The 14,438-nt window shown below is 41.6% G+C and overlaps 1 protein-coding gene across 1 annotated transcript; it reads left to right on the top strand.

Moving 5' to 3' along the window:
* The first annotated feature begins 667 nt into the window (after positions 1-667).
* Positions 668-1,639, top strand: LOC126001725 (olfactory receptor 49). Its single transcript, XM_049768978.1, has one exon. The coding sequence runs from the start codon at positions 668-670 to the stop codon at positions 1,637-1,639; it is 972 nt and encodes a 323-aa protein (XP_049624935.1).
* Positions 1,640-14,438: the final 12,799 nt, after the last annotated feature.

Genomic DNA, 14,438 nt, shown 5'->3' with positions numbered 1-14,438 from the left:
GGGGTGAAGATATGATGTGGGGGATCAAACCTGGGTCAGCTGAATGTAAGTAAGCTATTGTACTGTTTCTCTGGCCCCAATAATGAGGTTTTTATTTTGTTTTAAGATTAAAACTCACAAAAGCCGGGCCCGAAGAGATAGCACAGTGGCGTTTGCCTTGCAAGCAGCCGATCCAGGACCAAAGGTGGTTGGTTCAAATCCCGGTGTCCCATATGGTCTCCCGTGTCTGCCAGGAGCTATTTCTGGGCAGACAGCCAGGAGTAACCCCTGAGCACCTCCGGGTGTGGCCCAAAAAACAAACAAACAAAAACAAAAACAAAAAAAACTCACAAAAGCTCAGATAATCTTGCCTTCTTTGTGTGTACATTTGTGTCTTTAAAACATATACTTTCTTATCTTGTTAAATATTCTTGAGCCTGAATACAATTTTTATAAATTCAAATTATGACTAGAAAAAGGAGGGAAAAAAATGTAAGGTTCCTATTTCAGCCTCTCAACAAATCACAGTTTCTTTTTCTAACATGCAGATACACCGGGAACTGTAAGTCAGCATGAGTATCAGTGGAGACAAAGTGTCCTTGCCAGAAAAGATGGACTCCTTCCACTCATTCCTCTTTTCTTTCTCTTTCAGGTATCCTCAAATCCCAGAACATTCCATCTCCTAATAATGCACACCTCTGCCTGGTCATTAGCAGAGCATCCAGGGATCAAATGGAACCAGACCTCAGTTACTGAGTTCATCCTACTGGGGCTTTCCAATGCCTGTGAGCTACAAATGCTCATCTTCCTGGGGCTCCTTCTGACCTATCTTATCACTCTGCTAGGAAATCTCCTCATCATGGTCATCACCCTCTTAGACAGACGCCTCTACACCCCTATGTACTACTTTCTCCGCAACTTTGCTTTCCTGGAGATCTGGTTTACCTCTCTCATCTTCCCCAAGATGCTTGCCAACATCCTGACTGGATGTAAAACCATCTCTCTAATGGGTTGTTTCCTACAGTCTTTCCTCTATTTCTTCCTGGGCACTACAGAGTTCTTTCTGCTGGCAATGATGTCTTTTGACAGGTATGTGGCCATATGTAATCCTTTGCGTTATGCCACCATCATGAACAAAAGGGTCTGTGTCCAGCTAGTACTTTGTTCATGGACAACAGGATTCCTTCTTGTGATTGTTCCAAGTTTCCTCATATTCCAGATGCCATTCTGTGGTCCCAATGTCATTAATCATTTCTTCTGTGACAGCTTTCCCCTTTTGGAACTCATATGTGCAGACACAAGTCTTGTAGAGTTTCTGGGGTTTATAGGTGCCATCATCAGCTTACTAGGCACTCTGTGTGTGACGGCCACCTGCTATGGCCATATCCTGTACACCATCCTGCGCATTCCTTCAGCCAAGGAGAGACAGAAGGCCTTCTCAACATGCTCCTCCCACATCATCGTTGTGTCTCTCTTTTATGGAAGCTGCATCTTCATGTATGTTCGGTCAAGCAAGGGTGACCAGGGGGAGGATAGGAACAAGGTAGTGGCTTTGCTCAACACTGTGGTGACCCCAATGCTCAATCCCTTCATTTATACCCTGAGAAATAAGCAGGTAAAACAGGTGTTTAAGGAGCAGATAAACAAACTTTTTATATAAATCTGAGGGGCTTCCCTCCTAGCTAAGGGAAACTGAGGCCTGGACAAGAAATTGAGCTTTTCTCAGTTAGAAAAGATTCTGATGACATTTCTGTGGTATGTCTATCACTTTGAAATTCAACATCAACTTGGAAGCATTGTGGAACTGCATGGTACTTTTTAAAAATTGTTTTACTTAAATGCCTGCCCCAGAGGCAAGCAGAGAGGAGATTGGGAGAGGATGGGAGAAAAACTGGGACACTGATGGGGGAAAATATGCATTGGTGAAGGGTGGTGTACATTATATGATTGAAGCTCAATCACAAGCAATTTTGTAACCATGGTGCTTAAATAAAGTAATTATAATATAAAAATATTATTTTACTCACCATGATTTACAGTGATAGGTTTTCATGCATACACTATTCCAAAACCAACTCCCCACCAGAATGTCTGTTTCTCTCCAGTGTTGTCTCAGTGTTTCCTTAACAAGCAACTCTTTAAACCAATCTCACCACCATCTAAGCTTTGTTCTAGAGACTAGTTCTAAGTTTCTATCGCTTGTGGCCATGTCATTCTTTTATTACTGAATAATATTTGTGTTGATTATAAAATGTAAATGTTTTATTTGTTCTATGTGTTTTCTGTCTAATTTACCTTTAAAGACAAGATATAGCTCTGTAATTCACTATAATTATTAAGCTCGGGGCCAGAGCATTGGTGCAAGTGGTAAGGCACTTGCCTTGCCCTCGCTAGCCTAGGACGAATGGCGGTTCAATCCCCCTGAATCCCGTATGGTCCCCCAAGACAGAAGCGATTTCTGAGAGCATAGCTAGAAGTAGCCCCTGAGGATCACCTGGTGTGGCCCCAAAACCAATAAAATAAAATAAAATAATTAAGCTGGAGGACTGGAGCCATAATATAGCAGGTAAAGTGCTGATCTTGCACACTGCCAAACTGGGTTCAATCCCTGGCATTTCATATAGTCCCTGGAGCCCAGGAATAATTTCTGAGCACAGAACCAGGAGTAAACCCTGAGCACCACTGAGTGTGGCATAAAAACAAAAATACATACATGTGAAGCCAACAATACACCTTCTCTTTCTGTAGATTTCCTTCCTGAAGCAGATTTTAAGTGGAAGAAATAATATATTTATGGTTAAGGTGTGCATAATTTGAGACTGAAAAGATAACTCAGAGATCGGAGCTCAGGTTCCATCCTCAACACCCATGGGAAATGATCCCTAAGCACCACTGGATATGGCTCAAAAAAGATGTTAATAATTTTAATAATCACATCTGATTGGACAATTTATAACCCTGTTCTTTGGACCATGAACAAGTGGAGAACTTAATTTTAGATTTCATTAGAGAATAAAGGAAGAAGTATAATAATAGTTTTAAATGAACATAGAAAAGGAGTAAAAAAATGCATATCCTAATGTGGTATATAAGGAAACAACAAAGGAAGCCAAAGGAAGCAGAAATTGAGAACTGGTCTTTAGTAGGAAGCATGTCACTCTGAGTTGGGGGTGAAAAATATAATGGTGTGGGAGTGGGGATGACAATGGGACAATGCGGGGCCAGAGAAATAGCATGGAGGTAAGGCCTTTCATGCAGAAGGTCATTGGTTCGAATCCCGGCGTCCCATATGGTCCCCCATGCTTGCCAGGAGCAATTTCTGAGCATGGAGCCAGGAGTAACCCCTGAGCACTGCCGGGTGAGACCCAAAAACCAAAAAAAAAAAAAAAATAGACAATGGGACAATGGTGGAGGAAAGAGGACAGTCTGGTGGAGGATGTGATACTGGAATGTTTTTTGGTTTTTGATTTTTTTTGTTTTTGTTTTTTCAGCCACACCCGTTTGATGCTCAGGGGTTACTCCTGGCTAAGCGCTCAGAAATTGCCCCTGGCTTGGGGAGACCATATGGGACGAGGGGGGTGGGGGGGAATCAAACCACGGTCCTTCCTTGGCTAGCGTTTGCAAGGCAGACACCTTACCTCTAGCGCCACCTCGCAGGCCCCAAGGTACTAGAATGGTTTTTTTGGGGGGGAGAGGGGTCACACCCGGCAGTGCACAGGGGTTACTCCTGGCTCCATGCTCAGAAATTGCTCCTGACAGGCACGGGGGACCATATGGGATGCTGGGATTCGAACCGATGACCTTCTGCATGAAAGGCAAACGCCTTTTCTCCATGCTATCTCTCCAGCCCGGGTACTGGAATGCTTTATGCATGAAACTCTGCTATCATCATTGGTGTAAATCACAGTGCCTAAAATTTTTTAAATTAATATTTTAAAATAATGCACATTACTACCCATAATAGATAAAAGAAAACAACCCAATATATCAAAGACCTAAAGGTGTAGAATATATGTACACACTTCACAGAAAATGAATTTCCACTTCATGGAAAAAATAAACCCAAAAATCAATATAAAAATGATGATACTTCAATCTTTGTCAACACAATTAAATTAAAGTAACAATTAAGCCATATGTTACTCTGTACTTTATTTAATTTAGTTTTTTGTTTGGTTTAGTTCCTTGGGTTTAGTTTTGATATGTTGTTTGTTGTTTTGGTTTTGGATTTTTTTTTGCATTTTTTTCTTTATTTAAAAATATTGATTACAAATATGATTGTGATTAGGTTTCAGTCATGTAAAGAACACCCCCCTTCACCAGTGCAATATTCCCACCACCAATGTCCCAAATCTCCCTCCATCCCACCCCACCCCCACCTGTACTCTAGACAGGCTTTCTAGTTCCCTTATTCATTCACATGATTATGGTAGTTCTCAGTGTAGTTATTTCTATAACTGCACTCACCACTCTTTGTGATGAGCTTTATGAAGTGAGCTGGAAGTTCCAGCCCTCCTCTCATTGTCTCTGAGAAGTGTTGCAAAGATGACTTTTATTTTTCTTAAAACCCATAGATGAGTGAGACTATTCTGTGTGTGTCTCTCTCTCCCTCTGACTTATTTCACTCAGCATTATAGATTCCATGTACATCCATGTATAGGAAAATTTCATGACCATCTCTCCTGATGGCTGCATAATATTCCATTATGTATATGTACCACAGTTTCTTTAGCCATTCGTCTGTTGAAGGGCATCTTGGTTGTTTCCAGAGCCTGGCTATTGTGAATAGTGCTGCAATAAACATAGGTGCAAGGAAGGGATTTTTGTATTGTATTCTTGTGTTTCTAGGGTATATTTCTAGGAGTGGTATAGCTGGATCGTATGGGAGCTCAATTTCTAGTTTTTGGAGGAATCTCCATATAGCTTTCCATAGAGGTTGGACTAGCAGCATTCCCACCAGCAGTGGATAAGAGTCCCTTTCTCTCCACATCCCCGCCAGCACTGATTGTTCTCATTCTTTGTGATGTGTGCCAATCTCTGTGGTGTGAGATGGTATCTCATCGTTGTTTTGATTTGCATCTCCCTGATGATCAGTGATGAGGAGCATTTTTTCATGTGCCTTTTGGCCATTTGTATTTCTTTTTTTATCAAAGTGTCTGTTCATTTCTTCTCCCCATTTTTTGATGGAATTAAATGTTTTTTTCTTGTAAAGTTCTGTCAGTGCCCTGTATATTTTGGATATTAGCCCTTTATCTGATGGGTATTGGGTGAATAGTTTCTCCCACATGGTGGGTGGCTCTTGTATCCTAGGCACTATTTCTTTTGAGGTGCAGAAGCTTCTCAGCTTAACAAAGTCCCATCAGTTTATCTCCACTTCCATTTTGTTTTGTTTTTGATAGGGGACCACACCCATCTGTGCCCTGCCCTGCCCTGATCAACTTTATTGTTTGTTTATTTGTTTTCAGGCCACATCCAGTGGTGCTCAGGGTTTACTCTAATTCTGAGCTCAGGAATCACTCCTGGATTTTTTCGGAGGGCCAAATAGGATGTTGAGAATTGAACCTGAGTCGGCCATATGCAAAGCAAGTACCCTACCTGCTGAATTTTCCCAATTCTCCTTTAGAGAAGAAACATTTGAAGGAGGCTTCTGAAGGAATTGTCCTCAGAGTAGTCAGTCATTCATCTTCCCAATAAAAAGTTCCACACTTATAGCATGGTGCCCCCAGGTCCTCTTTTGAAAAATGCCATAGACACTTGAATCAGTGACTCAGAAAGTGTCAGATTCAGACTACTGACTTCAAAAAACTGTGTCACTTTTGAAAAAGAACATAAATTTTAGCTTTATCAACTTTCCCTTAAAAATAAGTCTCAATATCAATCTCTTCTTACATCTGTACTACCTGGTACTTCAACTCTCCATCAATGTCAAATCAGTGTCTCCTCACCTTTCTCTCAAGTCTTCTATTGTCAATTTCCAGTCCCTTTCCACACAGCAGCTAGAATAATTTTTATAAAACAAACTATAGGGCACAGGGATGGCTGAGTATGAAAAGTTTATGGCTTGCAAATATGAAGCCATGTGTCTGATCCCCCTGTGCTACCCACATGCATAGAGTAGGGCCCCAGTGGCCTTGCAGTTTGGGACCCCTGTGCGAGTACCACAACTAAAGAGTGTAATAACCTGCAAGCTTGTGTGAAAACACCACAACTGAAAAGTGTGCAACCCCCAGCCATCACCTTGTCCAAGTGTGTGAGCATCACAGACAAACATGTTCTTGACTCCTGGACACTACAGATACAACCACCAACAAAATAGAAAAAGAAATTATTTAATAATAATAAAATTAAAATCATCTAAGAAATTTTTCTCATTGTATTAGGTCATTTCCCTGCCTAAAACTCATTCACAGATTCCCTTTCACCTTCCCACAAAACCCAGCATTTTTTCCTAGGAGTGACTCCCTAGTTGGACCCAACTGTTGAGCTCTTCCGCTCATTCTTCGCCACTGCCTTCCAAACACACCAGCCTCCTTTCTTGCTCCGGAACATCCCTGTTTTCCTCACACTTTGGGTTCTTCCTGTGCTCTATCCTCCTGAGAGTTGCTGTCTTCCCCCCTGAAGTGAGCTAAGCTGGCTCTTCAGGAGTCCACTTAAATGTATTTCCCAGGAACATATCCCTTGATAATGATTACAGACCCTCTCACTTGACAGTATCTACCTTTACAACAGCTTTCTTGATGGCTCTTTGATTTTATTTCATTTTATTTTGGGTGACAGCAACTACATTCAGGTCTCATACATACAATGCTTAAATTCTGTCACTGAGCCAGTACTTACATTTCTTTCTCTTCCCTAGCCCTTATTGTTGCTGTTTTTGCTGTCATGGAAAGTGGGGTAGCAGCAAAAACAACTTGTTACAGAGCAGTGTCTGAGGGCACATCCTTGGTTGTGATGTGTGCTGATGTGTACTTGTAGCACTAGAGATGGCAACAGCAGATCTAGGAATCATAATGATGCAGATGAGAGTGATAGAATGCCAAGATCAGAGCCTGACCTTAAGCATCTATAACAAGAACTCAACCCCTAAGCCCCATTCCAGTACTTCAATCTAAAGCAAATCTTTCCTCTCCTACTTTGCTATGATCTTCTCACAAACACTTGTTTAGGGCCTTGCATAGAGTTGATGTTTAGTAAGTATTTAATAAACAGAACTTCACATACTACTTAGATTCCTTCATTCACTCATGCTATTTCATAATCAGCAGGCCTTCCTTTATTTCATTTATTAGTCTCTACTGATAAGAGATAATTTATCTCTTAAGGGCTTATTTTCTCAAGTCATGCTATGAAGTTAAAACAATTGAGTATAAATATTATTCATTTGTTCCCTGGAGAACAGTTGACTTGTAATTGCATTTCTACCTTAATTACTTAAATACCGTGCAGAGGAAATCTCAGGTGAAAGTTTCAGTAGGCTCCACAGTCTAGAAAATTTTCTGCCAGGAAAACAGTTCTCTGGGGCTGGAGGCAGGAGCCCAAGTAGTACAGAAAAGCTGTCTTTTCTCATGCCACTGCTCCCAGCTTTCTGACTAAAAGAACCCCAAGGGAGTAGGAAAAAGTGAAGGCCATTAAGAAGATGCACTAAACTGCTAATCTGAGGTTTCTCCATGAAGGCAGTCCTCCTAAATTTTGGGTCTATGGATGACACCTAAGTGAAACCTTCCTTTGGATGAAGTGTCCCTGCTTCCAGAGATTCTTAAAGGAATTTCCCCTCAAAATTCACAGCCCACCCTTACAAAGATGGACTATATTCGTTAATTTCACCTATGTACCTAAGTCAGCACCCAGTTCACACTTTTCATGGCATCATTATGGAAATATTAATAGAACCCCCAACTGATTAGAGCTGATTACTGCTTATGACCAGGGCTATAAATATTTTTAAATGTTTGCTTGAGTGTCAAGCCAAAAGACATAACCCAGGAATATAGAGGGAAAAAGGAAGTTTATTACGTACAGTGAGCAATAGAGACAGGGAAGCTAATATTTTAAACCACTGCCAGACTGCTGCTCTGCAAGAATTGACAGAGTTCAAGATTTTCTAGTGGGACAGTATCAGAAAGCAAACATGCAAACTCATGCCTGCAGGACGAATACTTTACCACTCAACCACATCCTTGGTTCTCTCCACATTGATTCTATGCTTTTTTTTTTTTTTTTTTTTTTTTTGGTTTTTCGGGCCGCACCCATTTAATGCTCAAGGGTTACTCCTGGCTAAGCGCTCAGAAATTGCCCCTGGCTTGGGGGGACCAATGGGATGCCAGGGGATCGAACCGCAGTCCTTCCTTGGCTAGTACTTGCAAGGCAGACACCTTACCTCTAGCGCCATCTCGCCGGCCCCAATTCTATGCATCTTACAGATGTGAAAAATTGACTCTTATCCACTGCTGGTGGGAATGCTGTCTAGTTCAACCTTTATGGAAAGCGATATGGAGATTCCTCCAAAAACTGGAAATCGAGCTCCCATACGATCCAGCTATACCACTCCTAGGAATATACCCTAGGAACACAAAAATACAATACAAAAACCCCTTCCTTACACCTATATTCATTGCAGCTCTATTTACCATAGCAAGACTCTGGAAACAACCAAGATGCCCTTCAACAGATGAATGGCTAAAGAAACTGTGGTACATATACACAATGGAATATTATGCAGCTGTCAGGAGAGATGAAGTCATGAAATTTTCCTATACATGGATGTACATGGAATCTATTATGCTGAGTGAAATAAGTCAGAGAGAGAGAGAAAAACGCAGAATGGTCTCACTCATCTATGGGTTTTAAGAAAAATGAAAGACACCCTTGTAATAATAATTTTCAGACACAAAAGAGAAAAGAGCTGGAAGTTCCAGCTCACCTCAGGAAGCTCACCACAAAGAGTGATGAGTTTAGTTAGAGAAATAACTACATTTTGAACTGTCCTAATATTGAGAATGTATGAGGGAAATGTAGAGCCTGTTTAGGGTACAGGCGGGGGTTGGGTGGGGAGGAGGGTGATTTGGGACTTGGGTGATGGGAATGTTGCACTGGTGATGGGTGGTGTTCCTTTTATGACTGAAACCCAAACACAATCATGTATGTAATCAAGGTGTTTAAATAAAAAAATTAAAAAAAAAAAAAAAAAAGAAAAATTGGATCTATATCAGAAAATCTGAGAGTAGCTCCCTAATTTGGTTCTGAAAAGTTTTCAGGAGACTCTGTTATGAGCTAAAATCACAAGGGCAGAGTTTCAATAACGGGCCCACAACGTACTGGTGAATGGTAAATGTACTTGGCTCACAAGCCATAAAGCTTTTCTTATAATGCCGGCATAATCAATAAGTCAGTCATTATTTGTATTTCTTTTTTTTTTTTTTTTTTTTTTTTTTTTGGTTTTTGGGTCACACCCGGCGGTGCTCAGGGGTTACTCCTGGCTGTTTGCTCAGAAATAGCTCCTGGCAGGCACGGGGACCATATGGGACACCGGGATTTGAACCAACCACCTTTGGTCCTGGATCAGCTGCTTGCAAGGCAAATGCTGCTGTGCTATCTCTCCGGGCCCTATTTGTATTTCTATACAAATTTCCATTTGTATGGAAAAGGAGTTCAGTAGTCCAACATATACCTTGCATGTATAAGGCCTTGGGTTCAATTCCCAGCACCAAAAATAAAAAGATACATTTATTGTCTGCCATTATCTTAATATCCATAATATCCATTTACTTACTGGTTGCACAAATTAGTTGTTGCCAAGATCTTGCTAGGTATGAGGAAATGCAAAAAAAAAAAAAAAAAAAAAAAAAAAAACCTAGTAAAATATGATCTCTGCTCTCTTAACTATTTATTTCTGCAAAGACAAAATCACCAATGCAACTGAAAAATAATGTATAAGAACTAGAAAGGAAGCTTCATAAGCTGTCGAGCTCAAATGGCAAAACAAACAAAACTAAGATTGTGGCTCAGCTGTGTGAGCACATGCCCTGCATGCATGTGGCCCTACGTTCAATCCCTGGTGGGAGGGGAGGAGATGAGTGGGGGAAGAAACATTCTGAAAGAAAGGGTTGCCTAAAATGAGCTTTGAAAGAAAGTAAATTATTATAATCAAAAGAATGGTAGGCACCCCAGGCAGTGAGATTCTGAAAACAGCTTTAGCAAGGGCCAAAGGCTGAAAGAACTCAAGAGCTTTGCTACCAACAGAGAAAATGTAAAAGATAAAGTAGGCTCTTCATTAGAACTGCAAACAAGTTTCAATCTCTTGGAGAAGGAATGATCAAATTTTGATAAGATATTGTGTAAGGATTGTGACTCTTTTGTCTATGGTAGCTTATAATTAAACATTGTCTAAAGCTTTTGTTAGTAAGCTACTGAGAAAAGCCAGTTACCCAGTTACCCCATGCTAATGTATAACTTCTTTGTTTTATGCAAAATAGTCAGCTCTGGTCTAAGAAAGAGCTTCATGCCTCTATTCAAGTGGAAATGAATACTTTCTTCTGGTTGGGTAAGAAAAATCCAGGCCTTAATCAGAGGATCTTTCCTTGACACACTGTATCACTCACTTTTTATCTTTCCCTCTACAGTGTGGAAAAGGGAAGCAAAGGATTTGCATGCAGGGAAGCCTACAAATAAGCCAAGGCCTTACTATTCCCATAGAAGATGTTATGGAAGCAAGGCAGTTCTAAATCCTAAAGAAAGAGACTATAAAAGATGTCTGAGATACAAAATGCTAAGGATGAGAAGGGGAAGAACCTCCTTCTCAGTCACACTGAGGGAAAGTTAATCATCAGAAAATACTTTTGTCTACAACCTAAAGTTTGAGAAAACAGATTATATAATGGGTAGGAAAAGTTCAGTTAAAAAATTGAATTAGGGCTGGATAGATATGGAGATTATTATGCTAAGTAAAATGAGTCAGAGGGAGAGAGAGATCATAGATTAATTTCACTCATTTGTAGAGTAGAAGAAAAATAATAGATAGTATGCTAATAATACTCAGAGATGATAGAGATGAAGACCAGAAGAAACAGTACATGGTAGGAAACTTGCAACAAAGAGTGGTGAATGCAGTTAGGGTAGTAAACAGTCCGTGGACAGTGAAGGTTGGAACTGATCACTCTGTACAAGAACTGGGTACTGAAAGGGATAAAATTATATACATGTACCCCTTAACTAGCAATAGTGCAAACCATAGTATCAAAAAAGAAAAGAGAGAGCAAGAGAGAGAGAGAGAGAGAGAGAGAGAGAGAGAAGTAAAATGCCTGCCCCAGAGGCAGGTGGGGAGGGTAGATGGAAGAGAAACTGGTTGGGGCCTGCGTGGTGGCGCTAGAGGTAAGGTGTCTGCCTTACCAGTGCTAGCCTAGGACGGACCGTGATTCGATCCCTCGGCTCCCATATGGTCCCCCAAGCCAGGAGCGACTTCTGAGCGCATAGCCAGGAGTAACTTCTGAGCATCACAGGGTGTGGCCCAAAAACAAAAAAAAAAGAAAAAGAAAGAAACTGGGAACATTGGTGGTAGGAAATGTGGAAATGTGTACTGTACTACAAACCAAAGTGTCTAAAAGGAAGAAAAAAAAGGAAGAGAGAGAAAGAGAGAGTGAAATTAAAGAGAGAAAGAGAAGAAAAATATATGCCCCAGAGACAGGAAAGGGAAAGGGCATTGGAGTAGATAAGAGGGAAACTGGGAACACTGGAAGGGAAATGTGCACTGGTGAGGGTTGTTGATGTACATTGTATGACTGTGACTCAATCATGAACAACTTTATATGTGTGTGGAGGGGGGGAACCCTGTATTATGAACAACCTTGTAACTATGATGTTTAAATTTTAAAAAATTGAAATTAAAAAAAAAGTAGGGTTAGTGGGTAAGATTCTTGTTTTGCAGTGCTGAGGTCATACAGGCAATGTAGGCCTCCTACATTAGAACATGTGCTTGAGTTCATTGAGTTAACTCTCTAGGACAGATACTCTAGAAAAGCCTAAAGGGACAGAAATCCAACCAGGAGAGCTAAAGAGATAGTACATTTGGGGAGGGTAGGGCCCGGAGAGATAGCACAGCGGCGTTTGCCTTGCAAACAGCCGATCCAGGACCAAAGGTGGTTGGTTCGAATCCCAGTGTCCCATATGGTCCCCCATGCCTGCCAGGAGCTATTTCTGAGCAGACAGCCAGGAGTAACCCCTGAGCATCACAGGGTGTGGCCCCAAAACCAAAAAAACAAAAACAAAAACATTTGGGGAGGGTACTTGCTTTGCACACAGATGAACAGGGTACAATCACCAGAATCTTATATAGTCCCCTCAGGGGTGATCCCTGAGCACAGAGCCAGGAGTAAGCTCTAAACCCTGACAGATATGGCCCCCAAAATTTGTTTTGTTTTGTTTTTGGGCCACACCCTGCGGTACTCAGGGGTTACTCCTGGCTGTCTGCTCAGAAATAGCTCCTGGCAGGCACGGGGGACCATATGGGACGCTGGGATTGGGATTCGAACCAACCAATTTTGGTCCTGGATCGGCTGCTTGCAAGGCAAATGCCACTGTGGTATCTCTCCGACCCCCAAAAAACATTTTTTTTGTGTGTGGTTTTTGGGTCACACCTGGCAGTGCTCAGGGGTTATTCCTGGTTCCAGGCTCAGAAATTGCTCCTGGCAGGCACGGGGGACCATATGGGACGCCAGGATTCGAACCGATGACCTCCTGCATGAAAAGCAAATGCCTTACCTCCATGCTATCTCTCCGGCCCCCCAAAAATATTTTTTAAGAAGTCAGGGAATAAGAATTAAAAGAGTCATCAAGGTGATGAAACTCCCAGGTGCATTGGTCTTCAGTCTGAAAACTCTGGGGCCTTCTCAGAGTAGAGACAGAAAGTTTCCCCACTAATCTCCCCAATAATGCCAGAATACCCATAATCTCACTCATATCCCACAGCCTCTGGCATATAAAATGCCCACTTTCCCAGCTTTACGACTAATCAAGAGACCCCCAAGACAAATAACTCAAGAGACTCCAAGCCATTTCTACAGCTTGTCTCTGGAACTCCAATTGGACAATCTAAGAGTTGGTCCTTATCCTGTCCATTCTAGAGTGAGGTTGGAGGTGGAAAATAAAGTTTATGCTACTGAGCAGAACAAACATCTATTTTCAACTGATTTCTAGTGTAAATAAAGAAAAATCAAATTCATATTAAAAAATTTAATTGAGGGGCTGGAGAGATAGCATGGAGGTAAGGCGTTTGCCTTTCATGCAAGAGGTCATCGGTTCGAATCCCAGCGTCCCATATGGTCCCCCGTGCCTGCCAGGAGCAATTTCTGAGCATGGAGCCAGGAGTAACCCTGAGCACTGCCGGGTGTGACCCAAAAACCACAAAAAAAAAAAAAAAAAAAAAAATTTAATTGAAGGACCAAAGTTATTAATAATAAAGTGGTGGGTAAGGTGTTTGTCGTGCATCCCACCAGTCTAGATTCAACCTAGTGCCATGTATAATCCCTCATGTCACCCCACCATGACTGCCAGAGCTCACTGCCATACACAAAGCCAGAAATATCCCATGAGCACAAAGAGTTGTGACTTAACCCTCATTAAAAAGTAATAAAAAATAGCTTAATGGGGCTGGCGTGGTGGCGCTAGAGGTAAAGTGTCTGCCTTGAGAGTGCTAGCCTAGGACGGACCGCAGTTCGATCCCCCGGCATCCCATATGGTCCCCCAAGCCAGGAGTGACTTCTGAGCGCATAGCCAGGAGTAACCCCTGAGTGTCACCGGGTGTGGCCCAAAAACCAAAAAAAAAAAAAAAAAATAGCTTAAGAAGTGTTTAATGTACTCTACTCTCAAACCAACCACCCAACAACACACACACACATTCATTTTATCTCCTCTAAATTCAAGTACATAAATTCACTCATAATATAATAGCAATATGTTAAAAGTTACTACCTGCCAAGTCAGGCAGATAGTAGTGGAAAGGATAGGGAACTGAAGCAGAAATCTTTTAGCATAAATTAATAACATTAGGAATGAAGTTTAAGAACCAGATCATGGGGCTGGAGCGGTGGCGCAGCGGTAGGGAACTTGCCTTACATGTGGCTGACCCAGGACAGACTGCGGTTTGATCTCCTAGAGTCCCATATGATCCCCCAAGCCAGGAACAATTTCTGAGTGCAAAGCCAGGAGTAACCCCTGATCGTCACCAGGTGTGGCCCAAAAACCAATAAAGAAAAGAAAAAGAAAGAACCAGATGGTATGGAAGGTGCTTCCCTTGCATACTACTGACTTCACTATGATCCTGGCACATAACCCTTTAACATTGGAACACTTCCAGGAGTCATACCTGAGCACAAAGTCAGTCAGGAAAAAATTCTTAGCACCAGCTGGGAGTATTCCTTCCCCCAAAAAACGAATGACTCTCCATTTTATAAATGAGTAGGGGAAAG

This window comes from Suncus etruscus, chromosome 2 (assembly GCF_024139225.1).
Source record: "Suncus etruscus isolate mSunEtr1 chromosome 2, mSunEtr1.pri.cur, whole genome shotgun sequence".
Taxonomy (NCBI): domain Eukaryota; kingdom Metazoa; phylum Chordata; class Mammalia; order Eulipotyphla; family Soricidae; genus Suncus; species Suncus etruscus.
The sequence above is the reverse complement of the archived record's forward strand: the minus strand, read 5'-3'. Positions and strand labels throughout refer to the sequence as shown.